The sequence below is a fragment of the Carcharodon carcharias genome, chromosome X, assembly GCF_017639515.1.
Source record: "Carcharodon carcharias isolate sCarCar2 chromosome X, sCarCar2.pri, whole genome shotgun sequence".
Classification (NCBI taxonomy): Eukaryota; Metazoa; Chordata; class Chondrichthyes; order Lamniformes; family Lamnidae; genus Carcharodon; species Carcharodon carcharias.
Window position 1 is genome coordinate 1,376,337 of NC_054507.1, and position 21,895 is coordinate 1,398,231.

The window sequence follows — 21,895 nt, forward strand, 5'->3', positions numbered from 1 at the left end:
ATGAGGGACCACTGGTTCAAAAGTAAACAGTAAATATAGGACTGATGACAGGAATTCCTTCTTGCAAAGTGACTAGTACATGGATTCTTAGACAGAGTAGTGGAGCAGAAAACACTGGAATCATTTAAGAATCAATCGGGATGCTAGGACTATGCTGGAAGGATGAACTAAGATGGGTCATAGGTACTACCACATCTCTAGTTATCTTATAATCTTTAGTGGATTGGTTTACAGTGAGTTTGGTTATATTGTTGGAAGCAGGTGCACATGACTCCTAAGTTCTGACATGCGCGAAATGACCAGTGTTGATGTCAAGTCAGTTTTTTTTAAATGCTGTTGTGTTCTGTTCCACCTTCCCTGCTCCAAGATGTGGTAACATTCATTAGATTCTGAAGGTGTGTGGCTTTAAGCTGCTTACTGGGTGTTTTGTCCACAGAGTAACATCAGTGAGTTCTGGTAGTTTTAGTCTGTTCAAGTTATTATGGCTGTGATGTAAACAAGTGCATTCACCTGAAAGGATGTTACGCTTCGGGAGAGTAGAGAGATTTCAAACTCAAACGAGATAACTAAGCATTTAATTTTAGCAATTTTATTGTGAATTGTCTATTTTCTGAATGTGTTTGTTTTAGATACACTTTTTCCCGGTACTGTTCCCTTGGTTACTAAAGAAGCAAGTTAGCTGTCAAATGGATTTTCAAAGAATTTGTTGTTGCTTTCCCTCCTCTTCCTTGCTAATTATACAAGAAGCACCTTGATGCTGATTTCTGATTTGTAGATTTGTTCCTCCTTTTCTTTGGTATCTTTCCTCCCTGTTTGATTTTATTTTGTTGCAGACGTAGAATTCAAGCCACTTGAGACATTTGTCTCTGTACAAAATGTTACACCCAAAGTGTGATTATATGTATTTATACAAGCAGATTACTGGCAGTGGTTTTCTCTGGTAGGTTTGGAGCATGGAGGTGGTGTTTTGCTGCTAATTTGGTCTGCTCCTTAAAGGTCACTGCCCAGGCACTTTGTGGACAAGGTGGTTTAAGTACAGTCTGCTGCTCTTAATTCACAGCAGCTTAAATCCAACTATCTGAAAATTCAGGGTTTTTGTTTTTAAGCAGGAAATTCTCGCTTTGTTGTGTTATTTATGTTGGCTAATTCAAATTTATGGAAGATTCTTTTTTTTTATCCAAGAAATGACTTCAGTTTAGTTTGCCCCTGTTGCTGAGTTTTGGAACTTTAAAAATTATTTATATATACCTCAGGTTTTCTTTCCATTCCTAATATATGGAATTTAATAACATTTTTCATTAATCATTTTGTCATTTCATTAATAATTAAAATTTTTGAATTACTTGGCATCTTGACGGTAGGAATATTCAGGAAAATAAAGCTAGAGAATGTTCATGACGTTGCCAGGGAGACTAGCAACGATGGGTTTGAATCTGATTGCAAAGGAAGCTGATTAAAATACACAGGTGAAATGACAAAATGAATGAAACATCCTGGATTAATTACACTACACTGGTTTTCATTCACTCAAACAGCTTTGCTCAGTAATCCCTCCAATTTAGATCTTTTCTAATATCATGAAGAAAGATTTCCATTTTATATAGTGCGTTTCATGACCTCAGGACATCCCAAAACACTTTACAGCCAATGAAGTACTTTTTGAAGTATAGTCACTGTTGTAATGTTGAAAACGTGGCAGCCAATCTGCACACAGCTCCCATAACAGTGTAATAATGACTAGATAATCTCTTTTTTTCAACATTGATTGAGGGATAAATATTAGCTAGGACATTTGAGAAAACTCCCTTGCTCTTCTTTGAAATAGTGCCCTGGGATCTTTTATGCCCACCTAAGAGGGAAGATGGGGCCTATCCAAAATTTGGCATCTCCAACAGTGCAGCACTGCCTCAGTACTGCACTGGAGTGTCAACCTTGATTTTTGTGCTCAAGTCTCTGGAGTAGGACTTGAAACCACAACCTTCTGGCTCAGAGGCGACAATGCTACTAACTGAGCCACAGGTGACATCGGTACTTAGTATTTTTATGCTTTTTATTCCACTTTGAAATGGTCAGTAGTGAAAAAGGGGAAGATAAAAAAAACAAGTAAGTGTTTAAAAAACACAAACTGACTCATCAATCTGTCATGTCAGCAGTCTAGAGTGTGAGAGATCCGTGTCACAGATCACTTGGAGTCCGTACCTGCATACTTAAGTAGTTGGAGAATTTATTTTGAATGGCAAATAGCATATAAATCAGAAGCCAAAAAATTATATGTATGAATAGTATATTCTAATTGAGGAAGACTAAGGATAGGGTGGGATTAACTTGAAGGGGCAGGGGATGGGATGTAACAATAAACTCCTTCATATGAAAGAACGATATTACAAATCTGGGAAATGAAAGAACACCACAGCACTGGGTCCTAAACTTGTGCATCATTGGAAGTTTCCAGTACAAATGGAGCCCGTTCTGTCCATTGTGCCAGTTCTTCGCTAGTTTACTCCAAAACTTCAGTAAAATCATGGTGAATCTTCTGTTTCAATTCCATTTTCCTGCCTGCTCCCTGTGTCTCTTGATTCTCTGAGAAATCAAAAACCTGCCTCTCAGCCTTAAATATATGCAAGGTTGGAGCATCCACAGCCTGCTGGGGTAGAGGATTCCAAACATTCACGACCCACCGAGTGAAGAGGTTTCTCCTCACCTCGGTCCTAATTAATTGACTCCTTGTCCTGAGACTATTCTCCTTTTTATATCCCTGTTAAAGCTCTTACAATCTGCTTTTATATTTGTAGCTAGTTTACTCTCACTCTATTTTTTCCCTTTTTAATCAACGTTTTGGTTGCCTTTTGCTGGTTTTTAAAAATTTCCCAATCCTCAGGCTACCTATTCTTCTCAACATTATAAGCCTTGCCATTTATTCTAATGCTTTCCTTAACTTCCCTAGGGATGGATCTTTCTCATTGAGTTTTTATTGAATGATTTGGAAACTTTTATTTATCGCTATACCTCTCAGTCTATTTACCCAATTGACCTTAGCCAGCTCTCCCCTCAGACCTTTGTTATTAGCTTTAAGTTTAAGATTTTGTTTTGGACTTGAGTGTTTCACTCTCAACCTTAGTATTGAATACTAATATAATGGTTTAAGTAAAATTATTTTAAAAATTGCAAGAAGTTCTCTTTTGGAAGTCATTTATGAACACTGACCTCAACAGTCCTGGGCTAGAGAGGGAAAATGTCACACTATCCACTCCTGCTGGCTGGCACAGTTCCTTCACAATTACTGCTGATGTCAAGATGTGACATAACCTGACATATTGCCACAAGAAGCTGGGTAAAGCATCTGGAGACATTGCTGAATGGAGTCAATAAAATGTGCATTGTGCCTGGAGTTGGAAAACCAACAGGTGTGTGGGCAGTAGTTTCCAAGCAAGGAATGACCTGAGTGCTGTTAATGAGGGTGGCACCCAGATATACTGGGCTGTGGAAATCCCTGTATCTGTGCATGAGTTGTAACATAGCATGTGATCTGTGATGTACTCTGACCAGTGAAATTGTAAAAGAAGAAATAAATTATGTTTATATAGTGCATTTCATTATCTCGGGATGTCCCAAAATGCTCTGCAGCCAATGTACATTTGAAGTGTAGTCTCTGTTGTAGGATATGTGGCAGTGAATTTTTGTACAGCATGCCCCCATGAGCAGTAAAGTGATAAAGACCAGATAATTTTTTTTGTTGGTTGAGTGATTGAATGTTGGTTAGGACACCAGGGATAACTCCCTTATTGCTATTCAAATAGTGCCCGAGGATCTTTTATGCCTACCAGAGGAGGACCCATGGGGCTCAGTTTAATAATTCATCTAAAAGATGACACTTTTGGCATGCTGAACTGCACTGAATTGTTGGCTTAATTTTTTTTATTAATACCTTTGAAATGAGGCTTAAACCTTTGACTTCTGACTTAGAAATAAGAGTGGTACCACTTTGCCAAGATGCATTGTATAGCTCAATTTATTTTTAAAAAATGTTGATGCAGAAATGTCCAAGAGGAAATCTATGACAAGTTATTAATAAGTGATGGCTGTTGCTAAGATCTTTAACATATTGTAAGAGGAAATGTGAATTCTTTTTTAAATGCCACGCATGTCAAGAGTCAAAGTATTACCTTAATTTTGTTATTTGCATCATTCCAATGAATGTATATTGGTATTTGTTCCAGGTTTCTGCTGTCTAGCACACCTTTAGTTATTTTCACATTCTGAAGATGTCCAATAGTAATAACACTCAAGAAACTTTGGAAATCATGAAGGAATCTGAGAAGAAATTGGTGGAAGAATCTTTAATTAAAAATAAATCTGCATTCAGAACATCCAGTAAAGAGGAGGTAGATAAAGATGGTGAAGACCCAAATGCACAGCTGGAATTTCAGGTGAGAAGTTTGTGGCTAAAAGAAATAGTCATGATATTTGTGGCCGTCTTACTCCCTTAAGCTGTTTTGATGCAAATGCATTTTGTTGCTTTCAGATTCTATATTTAATGGCCCTTGTGAACACTTGTGACACTGGATGTCAAGGTGGAGTTGGTGAAATATATGGAGTGCTTAACAGTATTCTCATATATTATCTCCTGATGATGCAGTGAGTTAACACTTGCATCTCACCTCTAGGACCAGGGCTTGTAGTGATGGGAAAGTCCTCTGTGTCTGCTGGCTGGCTGTAAGATTGCTTCATGAAATGAGTTTTGGATAATCTTACAGACACATATGGCAATGGGCCCAGAGTACAAAGGACCAGTGTAAAATTGTTATTCATAATCAGAGGAGCATCAAGGATGGCTGGTGTGACAAATGAAGAAAATTTTACCTTATTGTAGTCATATTGTGGAGGTAGAGTGGAGTGAGATTACTCTGCACCTAGCCTGTGGTAAATATAACTCCTTGAGTGCTTGTTGCTGAGACTGAGTACAAAACTTAAGGGTGAATTATTCAGCCTTCAATCCTTTGAATGTTTTTCTACTTTACCACCATATCCATTTGAAGCTGGGTTTGATGATTGAGGGGTAAATACAGTGGGGTAGAATTTCTGCTATGTTATACTTGTTTCCAAACCAGCACAAAAGATCATAGAATGGTTACAGCACAGAAGGAGGCCTGTTGTGATTCCAGCTGAGGTTACCCCTGGACAAGCCTGATCCCAGAATGGAACCCAGCTTGATAGATCCGAACTTTTATTTGTTTGTTTAGATACGTGGAGAGTAGCTACTGAACAGAAGCACAGGAGTCAGCTGATGAACTTTTAACAAAAGAATAAAACATTTATTCGACAACAAAAGATGAACTATATTACAGTACTCCTTCACCCACAACTATACCTGTACACATATATTCAGATTTGTAAGCATAACAAATTACAAAAGCTATCTTATACTATAATGTACACAGTCCATGTAAATCTATGGCACCCTGTGGTCAGACACACCACACTCTGAAACCAATTGATGTCACCTCAACCAGATGCTATGGCTCTCTCCTCAACTTCCCCCCAGATGCTTGTCACACCATGAACCAACCAGTCTCACTGAACTCTGTCCTTCACACGAGGGTTTCTAATTTCCACTCTCCAAGACCTCACTGTGGAATCTGTTCCCAAACCGACGCTTTCTCTCAGATACCTTCCACAAGGATTCACCTCCAGGGTTTCAAACTCTCCTGATGTTCCTCTTCCCTCAGTCACCATATGCATTTGAGCTGTCTTCCACACACCCTGACTCAGTCGTCAACAGTAGACCACTACTTCACATGCCCATAGCAAAGAGTTACAGACCTTTAATTGGCTCTTTGGATCTTCTTGCCTCTTGCAAGCTGTTCTCGCTTTAAATCTGCTTTCTGCAGTTTTTGTCTCTTTAAGCCTGAAACTTGGAGCCTCTCTGCCCCTCACTCTTAACTTCATTTAACAGGAACTTTTCCCAGTTTCCTGTTCTTCCTTTGACTAGGTCTTCTTGGGACTTTCCCCTTGGATTTTTGGGGTTTTCCTTAGCTTGGGACTGCCATCTGTCCCTTCTAGGCTGCTTCTGCTTCACAGCTGACTTCAAACCAACTGAACTCCAGCTTCCAAAACAAACTGCTGTTTCTCTTGTGTGTGTGTCCCTGTGGGAGGGATCTGCTTGATTGCCACCATGTTGCTAGGCAGCAATCCAATCCTTCTACCCTTGTATGTTTACCTTAACTTTATAGGAGTGATAAAGCTCTTCATTAGAAATGCAAGTACCTTTTTAAAGTGAAACTAAAACTCCATTTGACTTTTCTTAACAGACAGATACAGAAATACAAATCAAACTTAAACTTTAAAGCTAAAACTCATTCCTGGCACCCACAAATACAAATATAACTTAAACTGTCTCTTTTTCCAAACAGGCCATTTAGCCCATTAGCCCATTGTGTCTCTGCTGACACTCTGAAGGAGCATTCACCTAGTGCAACTCCCCTGCTTTTTTTTTTCCTGTAGCCCTGCAAATATTTCCTTTTCAGGTTGTGATCGATTCCCTTTCGAAAGCCTCAATTGATCCTGCTTCCACCACATTCTCGGGCTGTGTATTCTAGACCATAACCACCCGCTGTGTGAAAACATTTCTCCTCATGTCACCTTTTGCTGCTTTTGCTAATTTCAAATGTAAATTACATCCAGTGCAAATTAAATTTCCCTGATGATTTGCACCCACACAACTGGCCTAACCCCCAGATTGAATTGATCACTGATCAGTTTCAGCTAATTGGCCTTCATAAGATCAGTTTCAGCTAATTGCACCCTTTGTGGCCTTTCAAGAAAGCTCTTAAAATTCAGCTGTTTGTTTCAGGTGCGAGCACATTATTAGTAACCTTTTAAATTTTATATTCATTATTTACCAATTAAGCTATTTAATAGTTGTCTATTTTATATAAATAATTTTCAGTTACTTAAAAAATCAGGTTACTCACAGATGGTGGACTAAGCACTTGGTTTAAGTGCTTATTTTTTTTTTGCAATAAACCCACTTCCAGCTACATTAATTGAGCCCGGTTACCCTTTAATATTTTTTAATGCAAGGGGAAAAATAAATTTTTCATTTGCAGGATGCAGGCTTACTGGCTAGGCCAGCATTTATTGCCCATCCCTAATTGCCCTTGAGAAGGTGGTGGTGAGCTGCCTTCTCGAACTGCTGCAGTCCATGTGGTGTAGGTACACCCACAGTGCTGTTAGGGAGGGAGTTCCAGGATTTTGACCCAGTGACAGTGAAGGAACAGCGATTATGGTAGTGGTCGTGGGTTTGGAAGGTGCTACCTAAGGAGGCTTGGTGAGTTCCTGCAGTGTATCTTGTAGATGGTACACACTGCTGCTACTGTGCGTTGGTGGTGGAGGGAGTGAATATTTGTGGAAGGGGTGCCAATCAAGCGGGCTGCTTTGCCCTGGACGGTGTTGAGCTTCTTGAGTGTTGTTGAGGCTGCACTCATCCAGGCAAGTGGAGATTATTCCATCACACTCCTGACTCGTGCCTTGTAGATGGTGGACAGACTTTGGGGAGTCAGGAGGTGAGGTAACATTGTTTAATTGGGCTAGTTTATGATAGATTTTATGTTTGTGATGATGCAAGTAACAGCAGAGACTTAACCCAGCATTTGAGGAAACTAGCACAATTTCTCAAAGCGGGAACTCTACCCCAGTGTCTGTTCTAAGACAATAATAAACAAATCCTGAATTTGGTGAGTTATCTCCTCGCATATTATTGGGTGTGTTTTGATATACGAGACAGATTTAGTCTTTGACGTCTTCCTATTTCCTTCATTAAATGTTGCTCTTGCTCTGCATTACATTTCACTGTGGAGAGGATGAGCAGGCCCCTGCCAAAGGCAGTCTGCTAGCTGTTTGAAAGTGTATGCCTGACTTGGTGACTCTGGCCCACAGATATTTATTTGGGCGGCTCATTCAAAACTTGCTATTTTTACACTTTAAAACATCTTGGTAAATTTAGTTTTGGAAGGGATTTTTTGTAAAATTACTCTGAGGCGATATTGTAATTTGTGACAGTGATGCTTTAGTAGACTTCATAATGTTTCTGCAGGGCTGCACAAAATGCTTGCAATCACTGTATATAAAACATAGAACTTGAGAACCAGGGCAAATGAGAAATACTAGCAAATATATATGTCCTTTATAACTTACAGGTTATGTCGCAACTAATATGAGTAGAGTTCATAGAAACTAGGAGCAGGAGTAGGCCATTCGGCCCTTCGAGCCTGCTCCACCATTCATTATGATCATAGCTGATCATCCAACTCAATAGCCTGCTCCCACTTTCTCTCCATATCCTTTGATCCCTTTCACCCCAAGAACTATATCTAACTCCTTCTTGAAAACATACAATGTTTTGGTCTCAACTACTTTCTGTGGTAGCGAATTACACAAGCACACCACTGTCTGGGTGAAGAAATTTCTCCTCATCTCAGTCCTAAATGGTCTACCCCATATCCTCAGACTGTGACCCCTGGTTCTGGACTCCCCCACCATCGGGAACATCCTTCCTGCATCTACCCTGTCTAGTCCTGTTAGAATTTTATAGGTTTCTATGAGATTCCCACCTCTTTCTTCTGAACTCCAGCGAATATAATCCTAATCGACTCAATCTCTTCTCATATGTCAGTCCCGCCATCCCAGGAATCAGTCTGGCGCATTCACTGCACTCCCTCTAGAGTAAGTACATCCTTCCTCAGATAAGGAGACCAAAACTGCACATAATATTCCAGGTGTGGTCTCACCATGGCCCTGTACAATTGCAGCAAGGCATCCCTGTTCCTGTACTCGAATCCTCTGCCTATGAAGGCCAACATACCATTTGCCTTCTTTACCGACTGCTGCACCTGCATGCTTACCTTCAGCGACTGGTGTATGAGGACACCCAGGTCTCATTGCACATTCCCCTCTCTCAATTTATAGCCATTCAGATAATAATCTGCCTTCCTGTTTTTGCTACCAAAGTGGATAACCTCACATTTATCCACATTATACTGCATCTGCCATGCATTTGCCCACTCACTCAGCTTGTCCAAATCACACTGAAGCATCTCTGCATCCTCCTCACAGCTCACCCTCCCGCCCAGCTTTGTGTCACCTGCAAATTTGGAAATATTACATTTAATTCCCTCATCTAAATCATTAATATATATTGTGAATAGCTGGGGTCCCAGCACCGATCCCTGTGGTACCCCACTAGTCACTGCCTGCCATTCGGAAAAAGACCCGTTTATTCCTACTCTTTGTTTCCTGTCTGCCAACCAGTTTTCTATCCATCTCAGTACAATACCCACAATCCCATGCACTTTAATTTTACACGCCAATCTCTTATGTGGGACTTTGTTGAAAGCCTTCTGAAAGTCCAAATAAACCACATCCACTGGCTCCCCCTCATCAACTCTATTAGTTACATCCAGGAAAAATTCCAGTAGATTTGCCAAGCATGATTTCCCCTTTCATAAATCCATGCTGACTCTGTCCGATTCTGCCACTGTTTTCCACGTGCTCAGCTATTAAATCTTTTATAATGGTCTCTGGAATTTTCCCCACTACTGACTTCCGGCTGAGTGGTCTATAATTCCCTGTTTTCTCTCTGCCTCCCTTTTTAAATAGTGGGGTTATATTAGCTACTCTCCAATCTGTAGGAACTGTTCCAGAGTCTATAGAATCTCAGAAGATGACCACCAATGCATCCACTATTTCTCGGGCCACTTCCTTTAGTACTCTGGGATGTAGATTATCAGGCCCTAGGGATTTATCAGCCTTCAATCCCATCAATTTCCCCAAAACCATTTCCCTACTAATACTGATTTTCAGTTCCTCCCTCTCAATAAACCCTGTGTTCCCCAACATTTCTGGTATGTTATTAGTGTCCTCCTTTGTGAAGGCAGAACCAAAGTATGTATTTAGTTGGTCAGCCATTTCTTTGTTCCCCATTATAAATTCCCCTGTTTCTGACTGCAAGGTACCTACATTTGTCTTCACCGATCTTTTTCTCTTCACATACCTATAGAAACTTTTACAGTCAGTTTTTATGTTCCCTGCAAGCTTACTCTCGTACTCTCTTTTCCTCTTCTTAATCAATCCCTTGGTCCTCCTTTGCTGAATTCTAAACTGCTCCCAATCCTCAAGTCTGTTGTTTATTCTGGCCAATTTGTATCCTCTTCCTTGGATTTAATACTATCTCTAACTTCCCTTGTAAGCCATGGTTTGGCCACCTTTCCTGTTTTACTTTTGCGCCAGACACGAATAAACAATTGTTGCAGTTCACCCATGCGCTCTTTGAATGTTTGTCATTGCCTATCCATTGTCATCCCTTTAACTAATGTTTCCCAATCCACGATAGCCAACTCGCGCCTCATACCATCGCAGTTTCCTTCATTAAGATTCATGACCCACGTCTCAGAATCAACTACGTCACTCTCCATCTTGATGAATTCTATCGTATTATGGTTGCTCATCCCCAAAGGGCCTCGCAAAGATGCAAAAACACTTCTGTTTACATAGAATTGGGTATCAGAAGATATGAAGGAGATGAGGCTCGGAGGTTGGTCCATGCTGGGGAAGGGGGCAAGAACACGATTTCCACTTATGAAATTGAGTTTATACTGCCAATGAAACTAACAAAAGATTTTCCTAACTCACTAACGTGGTCTCTTGTTTCATTGCAGCGAAGAACACAAAACCATGGGCACTCGAGGAAGCGATCCAAGGTCAGAATGTGCTCATAATAAATGGAAAAATTGTTTTAATCTTGGCTTCATTGAGTTGAACATTGAACTTTATGGGTGGCCTTAAAATGCTGAATTACAATTCCCTGGAAATGATTGTATATTGATGGTCTCCTTTTGTGGGGGAATCATCATTTTGCAGAAGATTACACAGGCAGGGCTCTTCAGTATCAGATGCTACATAGGATTTGACACACAGCACAGAAACAGGCCATTTGGCCCAACTAGTCCATGGTGGTGTTTATGCTCCACTCAGGCCTCCGCCCACTTTTCCTCATCTATTAACCTGGCTTTTATCTTAATGTCCTTCTCTATCCTCGTCTTAAAGTGTATTATGTTAAGGTCACCATTGCCTAGATGTTCCCATACTTTTACTTCTCTTATCTGCTCTAGTTCATCCCCCATTACCAGATCTAACAGTGAATCTTCCCTTGTTGGGCTTTTAACATATTGGGTTGGAAAGGAGATCCGTACACATTGTAGGAACTCCATTCCCTTCTCCCCTTGACCTACGTCTTCTGTCCAATTAACATCAGGGTAGTTGAAATTCCCCATTATTATTATTGTATGTTTTTTACTCAGTTCTCTAATTTGCCTCCATATTTCTGTAGATGACAAGATCATAGTGATTGATAATTTATTATCTTTTATTTCTATCTATATGGATTCTGTTTTTGACTTGCTGATAGCTGTGTCCCTTTTTTCCCCTGCCGTTATATCATTCCTAATAAGTACAGCTATTCCACCTCCCCCTTTCCCCCCGGTATCTTTTTTAAATATATTATACTCTGCAATGTTTAATTCCCAGTCCTGATTTTTCTACAGCCACATCTCAGTAATCTTTACGATATCTGGTCCCTCCCAATGCATGATTGCCTCCAGTTTCCCTGTTTTATTACGGACACTGCATTGCTGGACAGATATTTTAACTCATTTCAAAAGGATTTCCTCAAACTTTATGTTTAGCCATCTCTTTAGATTCCCATTCTATAACTGTATTTATTCCCTTAATTTATTCTTTCCTATGTTCTCCTGCCTGTATTGTTTACATTTAAGCTGCTTATGTTTCTTGTAGATCCCTCTCTGCCCCCCCTTTCCTACTTTAAAGCCTTTGCCACCTCCCTGTTTACCCTTTCCGCTAGGACACGGGTCCCATCCCTGTTCAGATGGAACCCATCCCATTGGTATAGCTCCTTCCTGTCCCAGAACTGGTGCCAGTGTCCCATGGAAAGGAATCCCTCTTTCCCACACCAGCTCTTTAGCCACATGTTAATTCTGCTGATCTTTCTGCTCCTATGCCAATTTGTATGTGATTCGGGCAGTAATTCAGGGATTATTACCCTTGAGGTCCTGCTTTTTAATTTAGAGCCAAACTCCTGATACTCTTTCAGCGGGACCTTCTCCCTGTTGCTACTTATGTTGTTTGCTCCACGACAACTGAATTTACCCCCTCCCTTTCCAATTTCCTATCCAGCTGCCCCAAGATATCTTTTACCCAGGCACCAGGTAGGCAATACACCCTTCAGAATTCTTGTTCTTGTCTGCAGAGGACACTATCTGTCCTTTGAATTACAGAGTATAGAGTATCCCCCATTACTGCCACATTTCCAATCTGCTCTTGCCCTTGCTGCACAAGCTTCTGAGCCACGGTTCCTTGGACTGCATTTTGACTGCCCTCCCTTCAGTCTTTCTCGTTGTCCTCACAAGTAGCAAGCACATTGTACCTGTTGGACCAAACCAGTGTTTGCGGGACCTCCTTCTTAAACTCTCCTAAATCCCCATTACTCACCTCCTTATCAGTCACACCCTCCCTTTCGTGAAATAAAACAGAATATACTAGAAATATTCAGGTAGCACTTGTGGAGAGAAACAGAGTTAACATTTTAGGTTGATGATGACCCATCAGATGAAAGGTCATTAACCTGAAACATAACTCTGTTTCTCTCTTCACAGGTGCAGTCTGATCTGCTGAATATTTCCAGCATTTTCTGTTTTTATTTCTGATTTCTAGCATCTACAGTGTCTTGCTTTTGTACCTCCTGTCCTGAACCTGTGTTTTCCCCTGGGCTGTGACTGTATTCTGGATACATCTGTCCAGAAACTCCTCCCCACCCTTATGGCCAGAGTCTTGCCAACTCCCACTCCAGCTCCAACTCACACTCCAGCTCAATGACTCTGAGCCGGGGAGATTCGAGATGGAGATATCACCCACAGATGTGTTTGTTCAGGAGGGTCTCGCCGTCCGCAAATTTCCACGTTCTGCAGTCTAGATATACAACCCTCTCTGCCATATCTTAGACTAGCCTTGTTTTACTTACTTAATTAAAGCCTTTATTCAACATTTATTTTTTTAAATCAAGTAGATTAATTAGTTATGTTATAAATTGAGTAGGACAGTACTTTATTTTCCTGGACAAAAACAGAATTACCTGGAAAAACTCTGCAGGTCTGGCAGCATCGGCGGAGAAGAAAAGAGTTGACGTTTCGAGTCCTCATGACCCTTCGACAGAACTTGCGTTCGAGTCCTTTATTTTCCTGGTCCTAGTTTAAACAGCTGCCCTAATTTAGAGAGAAAAAAACGTTAAAACTCAACCATTCACCTGGCTGGCTCTGGGCCTCATCCCTCAGGTCTCACTGTCTCTCCCACTCCCTTATTCAGACCACACCTTGTTCTGTAAAAGACCAGAGCAGCACCTCTTCCTTCACTGCGTTGCATTTCCTCACCAAATTCACAGAGTTAAGTAAGTCCTCTGTCATGACTATAGTCCATCGTGCTGGCCTCTGTGCTACTTTTTTGTGTGTAAGTAAAACTACCTGTGTTTATACTAGCTGGAATTCCTGCTGACTAGGGAACCAGTTCTAACTAGCCATCTCACAAACTAATTGTGCAGCTACCACTAGCAGCTAGCTTGTTTGCCACTGACTAAGACTGAAAGAAACTACAAGTTTTTGTCTAAATTAAAGTTAAGTGATATATGCAAAACATGACTAGATTTTAGAAAGAGATCAGCACTTAAAATTTCCTCACTCACCAAATGGGGTGAGAGATTTAGGGAGGGTAAGAGGGCAGTGAATTCAGAGGAGAGAGAACATGCTGAGTGAGATGGAGATTAATCACCGTGGATGAGAAGTTGTTCTGCAGAGATTGAGGGAGGAAAGCAATGAAGATATCTTGGTGAGAAAATTTTAATTGCACCTGGGAAAGCAGTAGAAGAATGAGGAATTTGAATGAAAGGTGAGAAGGACACAATAAGGTGAGATGTTCAAAGGAGGAGAAAGTCCCAGTGGAGTATGGGACAGGCCACGGTGTGACCTGGTGATAAGTGCCGCACTACCACCATGTTGGTTTTGATGGTGCAAATAGTGGAAGATATAACCAGACAGGGAGCCCTCATTTAGGGGGAAGGTGTCATTTCCCCTCAGCCAGTTTTCTGTTAAGTCTATGATGTTGATGTAATCATCCACAATCAGTTCATGGATGGCAAGGGTGTTGTTCACAGTGAATGGGAATTCTGGAGGGAGATGCGGAGAGGCGAGGTGAGAGCTGATCTACTGGCAGAGTTCACAGTGTCAGCAGTGGCAGGGTGGGTTGGACAGGAAGTAGATTGGCAAGGTTGGTTCCCAGCAGGCACACTGTTCAGGAAGGTCGACGAGAGAGTGGGATGGGGCAGTTGGGGTTTCTGTTTGTATTGAGAGTGCCTTGATAAGGGTATAGAAGGATACCAAGTAAGGCACAGAGGGAAGCTGTAGGCTTATCTCAGAGGCGATGGGGTCAAGCCTGGGATGGTAGCAAGAGAGTTGGAAAGTGGAGGAGTACTGAAGGATTGGGGTAGGGATTTGGGATGGTAGAGTATGTTGAGGGTGAAGAAGTGAAAGGAGGAAAGTGAAGATCAAAGAGAGGGGTCTAGGAGAGGGTAAAGAGAAAGGGTTTTTGGAAAAAAAAAGGGAGAAAAGTATAGAAATGGAAGTGATGAGCATAGATATGGAGTGGTAGCCAAAATGTGTGCACAACTGGATGTAGAAAACTCAAGTTTCATAGGCCTGGTTGAATGGCAATTATTAGGATGCATATGCCCTGTTAGTAAATGGGGAGCAGAAGAGGCAATAAGAGGGAGTCCAGATTTAAATTCTGGGGTCCTGTTGTGGAATAAAGTTGATGTAGGTGGGGTGGAGTCAGCATGGAGCATCACCGAAGTGTTGTCCAAGTTCAAGGGCAAGTGTGAGGCGTGAGTGAAGTCCAGAAGCTATTTGAAGGGTAGAGTATTGGAAGATGCACTGATGGGGGAATTTCCATGGAAATGAAGATCCAGGAGGTCTGCAGAATCACTTGCAGGTCAGAAAGATGGTGGTGAAGTTGGAGAACACTCAAGGTCCAAAAGTGGCAAGGAAATGTGCTTGGGCCCAGAGGAGTGAATTTCAGATCAGGAACACACTAGCTGAAGTTTAGGAACCAGTAGGCCACTCTCAGGCTTAGCAGGAAACAACAACAGTGGGGGAAGGGCTGGAATCTTATCAACATTACTTTAAAAATATAAACACATCAGCTAAGTCTTGTGGTGTAGTCCAATGCAGAAATGTAGTCTTGATGCTCAGAGAAGTCCAGGAGTGTGAAGCCAAATTTGAGGAAAGATCCAGAGCTCACTGAGAAAGGCGGAGAGCACCGACATGGTCAATGTATGGGCAGTGGCAGTTTAAACTCGCAGTTAGTGCTAAAATAGACCCGTTGTTAGAGCCAGGGTAACTTAAACATTATAAGAGAGGAGATTGGAGAAGAAAGGGCCAAAATGGCCAAGGACATAGGTGCACAATGAGGAACTCCCGTGGGAGCTGATTGCCTGGGAGCCATCTTCAATGTCATTCCAGTGACATTTTTGAGTGACCTGTTAGATTTCTTTCTAACCATACTGAGAACCAAGATCCCAGATGCACTTTGTGGTGAGCCAATTACAGCGAGCTTTTCAGAGTATTAAAACTCCCTTTAGCATCATTACTGCCTAGAAGAACAAGGGTAGCAGGTACATGGGATATACCATCACCTGCAAGCTCCCTTCCAAACCCTACCCCTTCCAGGATTTTGACCCAGTGATGAAGAAGGAACTCTCTACCTAACAGCATCGTGGGTGTATCTATATCACGTGGATTGCAGCGGTTCAAGAAGGCAACTCACCACCACCTTCTCGAGGGCAATTAGGAGTGAGCAATAAATGCTGGTCTTGCCAGTGATGTCCAGACCTCATGAAAGAATAAAAGAATTCCCATATGAATGGGAGAAAAGAATCAACCAGGGTTGTCAAAATAAAGGCATGTCTTAAATTTGCCTGTGTTCTTGCAGTACCTTTGAAAGGATTCTTTTCTTATTCCTTTCAGTCCAATTCCAAGTTAAAACTGGTGCGAAGTCTTGCTGTGTGTGAAGAATCTTCCCACCCGTTCACATGTGATGGGCCTCAGGAAATCCAGGTAAAACTAAAGGAGAAATGAAGTTGGCAAGAGGCTGAATATACAAAGTAGGAAACCATTCCATGAATAGACTAAAAATGTGTAAAGTGGTATTTCTTCATTCAGCATCTCCCACATGCTGCAGGAGTTAATCCAATCATGGATTCTTTGTAGGGAAACCACGCTCTACACGCATTGATTTGCTAGCTTTTCATCACCAGAAACTTTGCCTGTGGCATGTTGCCTTTTTTTAATATAGAAATCTGACGGAGCACTGATCTTCTCAGCCAGGTTTTCTGCTCCTTTCAGGACATCGCAGTGAATATTCTTCCGAATTCCTGCAGAAATTGTGGATCAGATTAGCTAGTATAACTAGTTAGCAGTCATTAATGTTCACATGTTGTTTACTGGTTTGTTGAAAGTTTGCTGATGCTGACTGTGGTTATGCCAGCACCTTAACATTTTCTTTATTAAGCTCAAATGAAAGAGGTGGAGACAAAGTACAACCCTCACATGTATATAGTTATTGAAACAACTGCCTTAACCTAATGGCACTACTTTGCAGATCAATGCAGTGTTGATTTCCTATTCTGCCAAAGGCTTTAAGCACTGCATTAACTGTGCTACACTAATTACCTTGCTGATGGTTTAGGTCGATACTTGCATTGCCTTGCCTGCAAACATTGGACTGCAGACATATGGCGATTGCCTTGAGATTTGGGTCTGTATTCATCAGGGAGACTTGAATCAAAAATCATGTATTATGCACAATTGAATTAATTGGAGGAGGGGGAAATCAAACAATCACAAGAGACAAAAGAAAGGAGGTCATCGCTGTTCAATATGAATCTCTCAGAACCTGCTGGCACAGAGCACCGGGGCAAATGGTTCTGGCCCCTCTCAGTCAAGAGCTGCAAAGGGCAACTAAACTAGCCACACTCAGTTATGAAACAAACCTGATGGTATCAATAGATGCAGGAAGCAAGATGATTCTGGCCATTGTTATGAGGCAATACTGATCTTTCTGCTGCTACTGATTGGTGCTGCACACCAACCAAAGTTCACCTCTCAGGTTCTGGTCAAATAATCCAGAAGATATTAGCTGCCAAATTGTGTTGGTACACTCAACAGATCTGCAAGTTTATTCCCTGGTGGGTTTTTTTTTATTTCTTGGGCTGGTATTAGACACGCGTGTGATCTGGGAAACTGTCTTGTCATCCTCGTTGGTGGAAAGATTTATTGTATCTCACTGTTGGCTGCCTATAACCTAGTTTGTATTGCTCTGTAAAGTTTGACTGTGACCTCTGCCTGTACTGTACTTGACAGGATGTTATCCAACTCCAGTTCACTTGCCCTTCTGATAAAGAAGAAGAAAGACCCTCAAAGGATGGCTCTGAGAAAGAAGACAAGGAAAAGAAAGAGAAACTGGAAAAAGTACCTAGAAAAATGCTGTCAAGAGGTCAGAAGCTAGCTTCCTGTCTAATAAGACTGGAGATTTAGTACAAAGTTTAACAACACATTGACTAATTTAAGTCAAATGAGTTTTTAAATAGTATTGCGTTGTCTAACACCAATCTTTATAGAATCATAGGATAGTTACAGCACAGAAAGCAGCCATTTGGTCTGTCATGCCCATGCAGCATGATTGAATCAGCCTCCACCACACTCGGGCAGTGCATTCCAGGTCCTAACCACTTATTCCGTTACAAATTTTCTCCTCAGTCCGCCTTTGGTTCTTTTACAAATCACCTTAGATCGGTGACCTCTGCTTCTCAACCCTTCTGCCAATGGTAACGCTTTGCCTCTATCTATTCTCTCGAGACCCCTCATAATTTTGAACATCTTTATAAAATATCTCAACCTTCTCTTTAAAGAGAACAGTCCGAGTTCCTCCAATCTGAATTGAATTTATAAAAACATAACTGAAGTTCCTCATTCCTGGAAACACTTTCATAACACTTTCTGCACCCTCTTTAAAGCTTTCGCATCTTTCCTAACGTGGTTCTCAGAATTGGACACAATACTGCCAAACTAGTGCTTTATAAAGGTTCATCATAAATTCCTTGCTTTTGCGCTCTATGCCTCTATTTATAAAGCCCAGGATTCCGTCTGCCTTTTCAATCACTTTCTCAATCCACCCTGATATCTTCAAATATTTGTGCACATATGCCGCTGATCTCTTTGTTCTTGCATCTCCTTTAGAATTGTACCCTTTATTTTATGTTTGCCTCTCCTCATTCGTCTTACCAAAATGTATGACTTCACACTTCCCAAAATTAAATTTCATCTGCCACTTGGCTGTCCATTGCACCAGCCTTTGTCCTCTTGAAGTTTATTACTATTGTCCTCACAGTTCACAATGCATTCAAATTTTGTGTCATCAGCAAAAAACTGTGTAAGACTATAGTCTCAAAAATTAAAGGAAGAGGGAGGTGTGAAAAACATAGAAGTCATTTGAATCCATCTAATTACATATGCAAGCTATTTGTGGACATATGGAACATTTTCAGAGTCAGTCTAAATAAGAATATAATGTTAGGAACATAGGAGTAGGAGTAGGCCATTCAGCCCATCGAGCCTGCTCCCTTATTCAATCTGATCATGGCTGATAATCTATCTCAATGCCACTTTCCCACACCATCCCCATATCCCTTGATGTCATTAGTCTCCAGAAGATACCAATTTCTGTCTTGAACATGCTCAATGATTGAGCTTCCACAGCCCTCTGGGGTAGAGAATTCCAAAGATTCACCACCCTCTGAGTAAAGAAATTCCTCCTCATCTCAGTCCTAAACAGTCTACCCCTTATTCTGAGACTGTGTCCCCTGGTTTTAGACTCACCAACTCAGGGAAACATCTTAGCTGCATCCACCTTACATTCGAACATACGAACAAGGAGCAGGACATTCAGCCCCTCAAGCCTGCTCCGCCATTTAATAAGACCATGGCTGATCTGATAGTAATCTGAAATTTGCATCCCACCTACCCCAATTACCTGTCACCCCCTTGTTTACCAAGAATATACCCACCTCTGCCTTAAAAGATATTCAAAGACTCTGCTTCCACCGCCTTTTCAGGAAGAGAGTTCCAAAGACTCACGATGCTCTGAGTGAAAAAAAATTCACCTCATCTCTGTTTTAAATGGGTAACCCCTAGTTCTAGATTTTTCCACACAAGGAAACATCCTCTCCACACCCACCTTGTCAAGACCCCTCAAGATCTTCCTTATAGGTTTCAATCTAGTCGCCTCTTACTCTTCTAAACTCCAGCAGATACAAGCCTAGTCTGTCCAACCTTTCCTCATAGATATCCCACACATTCCAGGCATTAGTCTGGTAAACCTTATTTGAACTGCTTCCAATGCATTTCTATCCTTCCTTAAATAAGGTGACCAATACTGTACACAGTACTCCAGATGTGGTCTCACTAGTCCCTGTACAACTGAAGCATGACCTCCCTACTTTTGTATTCAATTCCACTCACAAGTGATAACATTCTGTTAGCTTTCCTAATTACCTGCTGTACTTGCATATTAGCCTTTTGTAATTCATGCACCAGGGCACCCAGACCCCTCTGCACCTCAGAGCTTTGCAGTCTCTCACCAATTAGATAATATGCTTCTCTTTTATTTTTCCTGCCAAAATGGACAATTTCACATTTTCCCACGTTATACTCCATTTGCCAGATCTTTGCTCACTCACTTAACCTATCTATGTCTCTTTGTACCCTCCTTACATCCTCTTCACAAGTTACTTTCCTACCTATCTTTATGTCGTCAGCAAATTTAGCCACCATCCCTTCATCCAAGTCATTTATATAAATTGTAAACAGTTGAGGTCCCAGCACTGACCCCTGTGGCACACCACTTGTTACATCTTGCCAACCAGAAGAAGACCTATTTATGCCAACTCACTGCTTCCTGTTAGCCAGCCAATCTTCTATCCATGCCAATACGTTACCCCCTATACCATGAGTTTTTATTTTCCGCAATAATCTTTGATGTGTCATTTTATCAAATGCCTTCTGGAAACCTAAATATAGTACATCCACCAGTTTCCCTCTATCCACGGCATATGTTACTTTCTCAAAGAACTCCAATAAGTTGGTTAAACACGATTTCCCTTTCACAAAGCAATGTTGACTCTGCTTGATGTCCTTGAGCTTACCCAAATGTCGTGTTATAACATGTTTAATAATAGCTTCTGATGTTTTTCCTACAACAGATGTGAAGCTAACTGGCTTTCTGTCTCCCTCCCCTTTTGAATAATGGAGTTACATTTTCTATCGTCCAACCTAATGGGACCTTCCCCGGATCTAGGGAGTTTTGGAAAATTAAAACCAATGCATCAGCTATCTCACTAGTCACTTCACCCTGTCACACTCTGGAAGAATTTTGTAAGTTTCAGTCAGGTGACCCCTCATTCTTCGAAACTCTAGGTAATACAGATCCAGTCTCCTCAGTCTCTCCTCATAAGACAATCTTGCAACCCCAGGAATTGTTGTATTTACATCTGTTACCCATTCTGTACCAGTCCAGCAAAACTGAATTATTCAAAGGAACACGCAATTCATAGAAATTGGGCCACTGTATTTAAGGTTAACTCCTGTTAAACAGTAGTAGAATGTTTCAAGAACTACTTTTATCAGAAGTTTACTTTGTTTCTGTTATCATAGAACGCAAATTAGAAATCCAGTAATCAAAATAGAGCTGCTTAGTTATGGAAGGTCTCGTCAAATAACTATCAGATGGCCCAGCTCTCACGAACATGTTTGCTGGGTTCATGAAAAATATGTCTTTGATGAAATGACATCTAACCTCCTACCATTTGCAGATTTCTGATATGTGAATGGTACATTTGCTATATTTAAATCTGTAGCAGCATGTAATAATTTCCTTTTGTGCGCTCAAATTCACCTTTGAAATGGAGCAGTCAAATAAACTCCCCTTCCTTGACATACTAGTTGAAAATATGCTAGGGAGTTCTCTACCACAGTTTACCGCGAGCCTGTCTTCACTGGTCAATATACATATTGGAATTCTTACAGTTCCACACGCTATAAGATTGGTCTTATTGGCAAACTCATAAATAAGGACCAAGCCATTTGCTCACCATGCAAGCTTGATGCTGAAATAGGGGCATCAAAGGCATCCTGCAGGATAATGGCTACCCTGATCAGATCATTTTGCGCTGTATATCACACAAACTCATGAACGGGCCTAAGGCCGTCACTTTTAGCCCTGAAAAGTGCCCAGTCTACCTCAGATTACCCTGGAAGGAAAGGCATTTCAAAAATTTGAGCAACAGGTGAAGCTAGTTGTTTCACGCTGCTACTATGCAGTAGCAACATGAATGGTATTCGCCACTAACAGGAAGCTGCCGTCAAGCCAAAAGACGTTCTGCCTATCACGTAATCATGAGTAATGTGGCATATGAATTTCAGTGCCAGTGTGATGCTAGGTATGTAGGCTGTATATCCCAAAGACTGGTGGATTGTATCAAACAGCATGTCCTTTCTGCTGTTCGCAATGGGCAGGGTACAGACTTATTTGCTAAATAATCCTGTGTGCTAAGAATTACGCTGACAATCAATTTAAGATTGTCAGGCTCGCAATGTGGCACATTTGCGTGTACTGGAAGCTACAGATATTAATACACAGGGCCCTGTTTTCATGTGCACAAATTATG

At 41.2% G+C, this 21,895-nt stretch overlaps 1 protein-coding gene across 7 annotated transcripts in view; it reads left to right on the forward strand.

Annotated features, from left to right (window-relative positions):
• Window positions 1-21,895, forward strand: part of LOC121273296 (R3H domain-containing protein 2) — a 289,299-nt gene that overhangs the window by 97,909 nt on the left and 169,495 nt on the right. For 6 of the 7 annotated variants that reach the window (XM_041180375.1, XM_041180377.1, XM_041180380.1 and 3 more), the window contains 4 exons: window positions 4,218-4,427; window positions 10,713-10,754; window positions 16,140-16,229; window positions 17,535-17,667. In XM_041180375.1, coding sequence (XP_041036309.1) covers window positions 4,263-4,427; window positions 10,713-10,754; window positions 16,140-16,229; window positions 17,535-17,667 — 430 coding nt within the window. In that variant the 5' untranslated portion in view covers window positions 4,218-4,262. The remainder of the gene's footprint in view (window positions 1-4,217; window positions 4,428-10,712; window positions 10,755-16,139; window positions 16,230-17,534; window positions 17,668-21,895) is intronic. The other variant, XM_041180378.1, reaches the window with a different exon arrangement.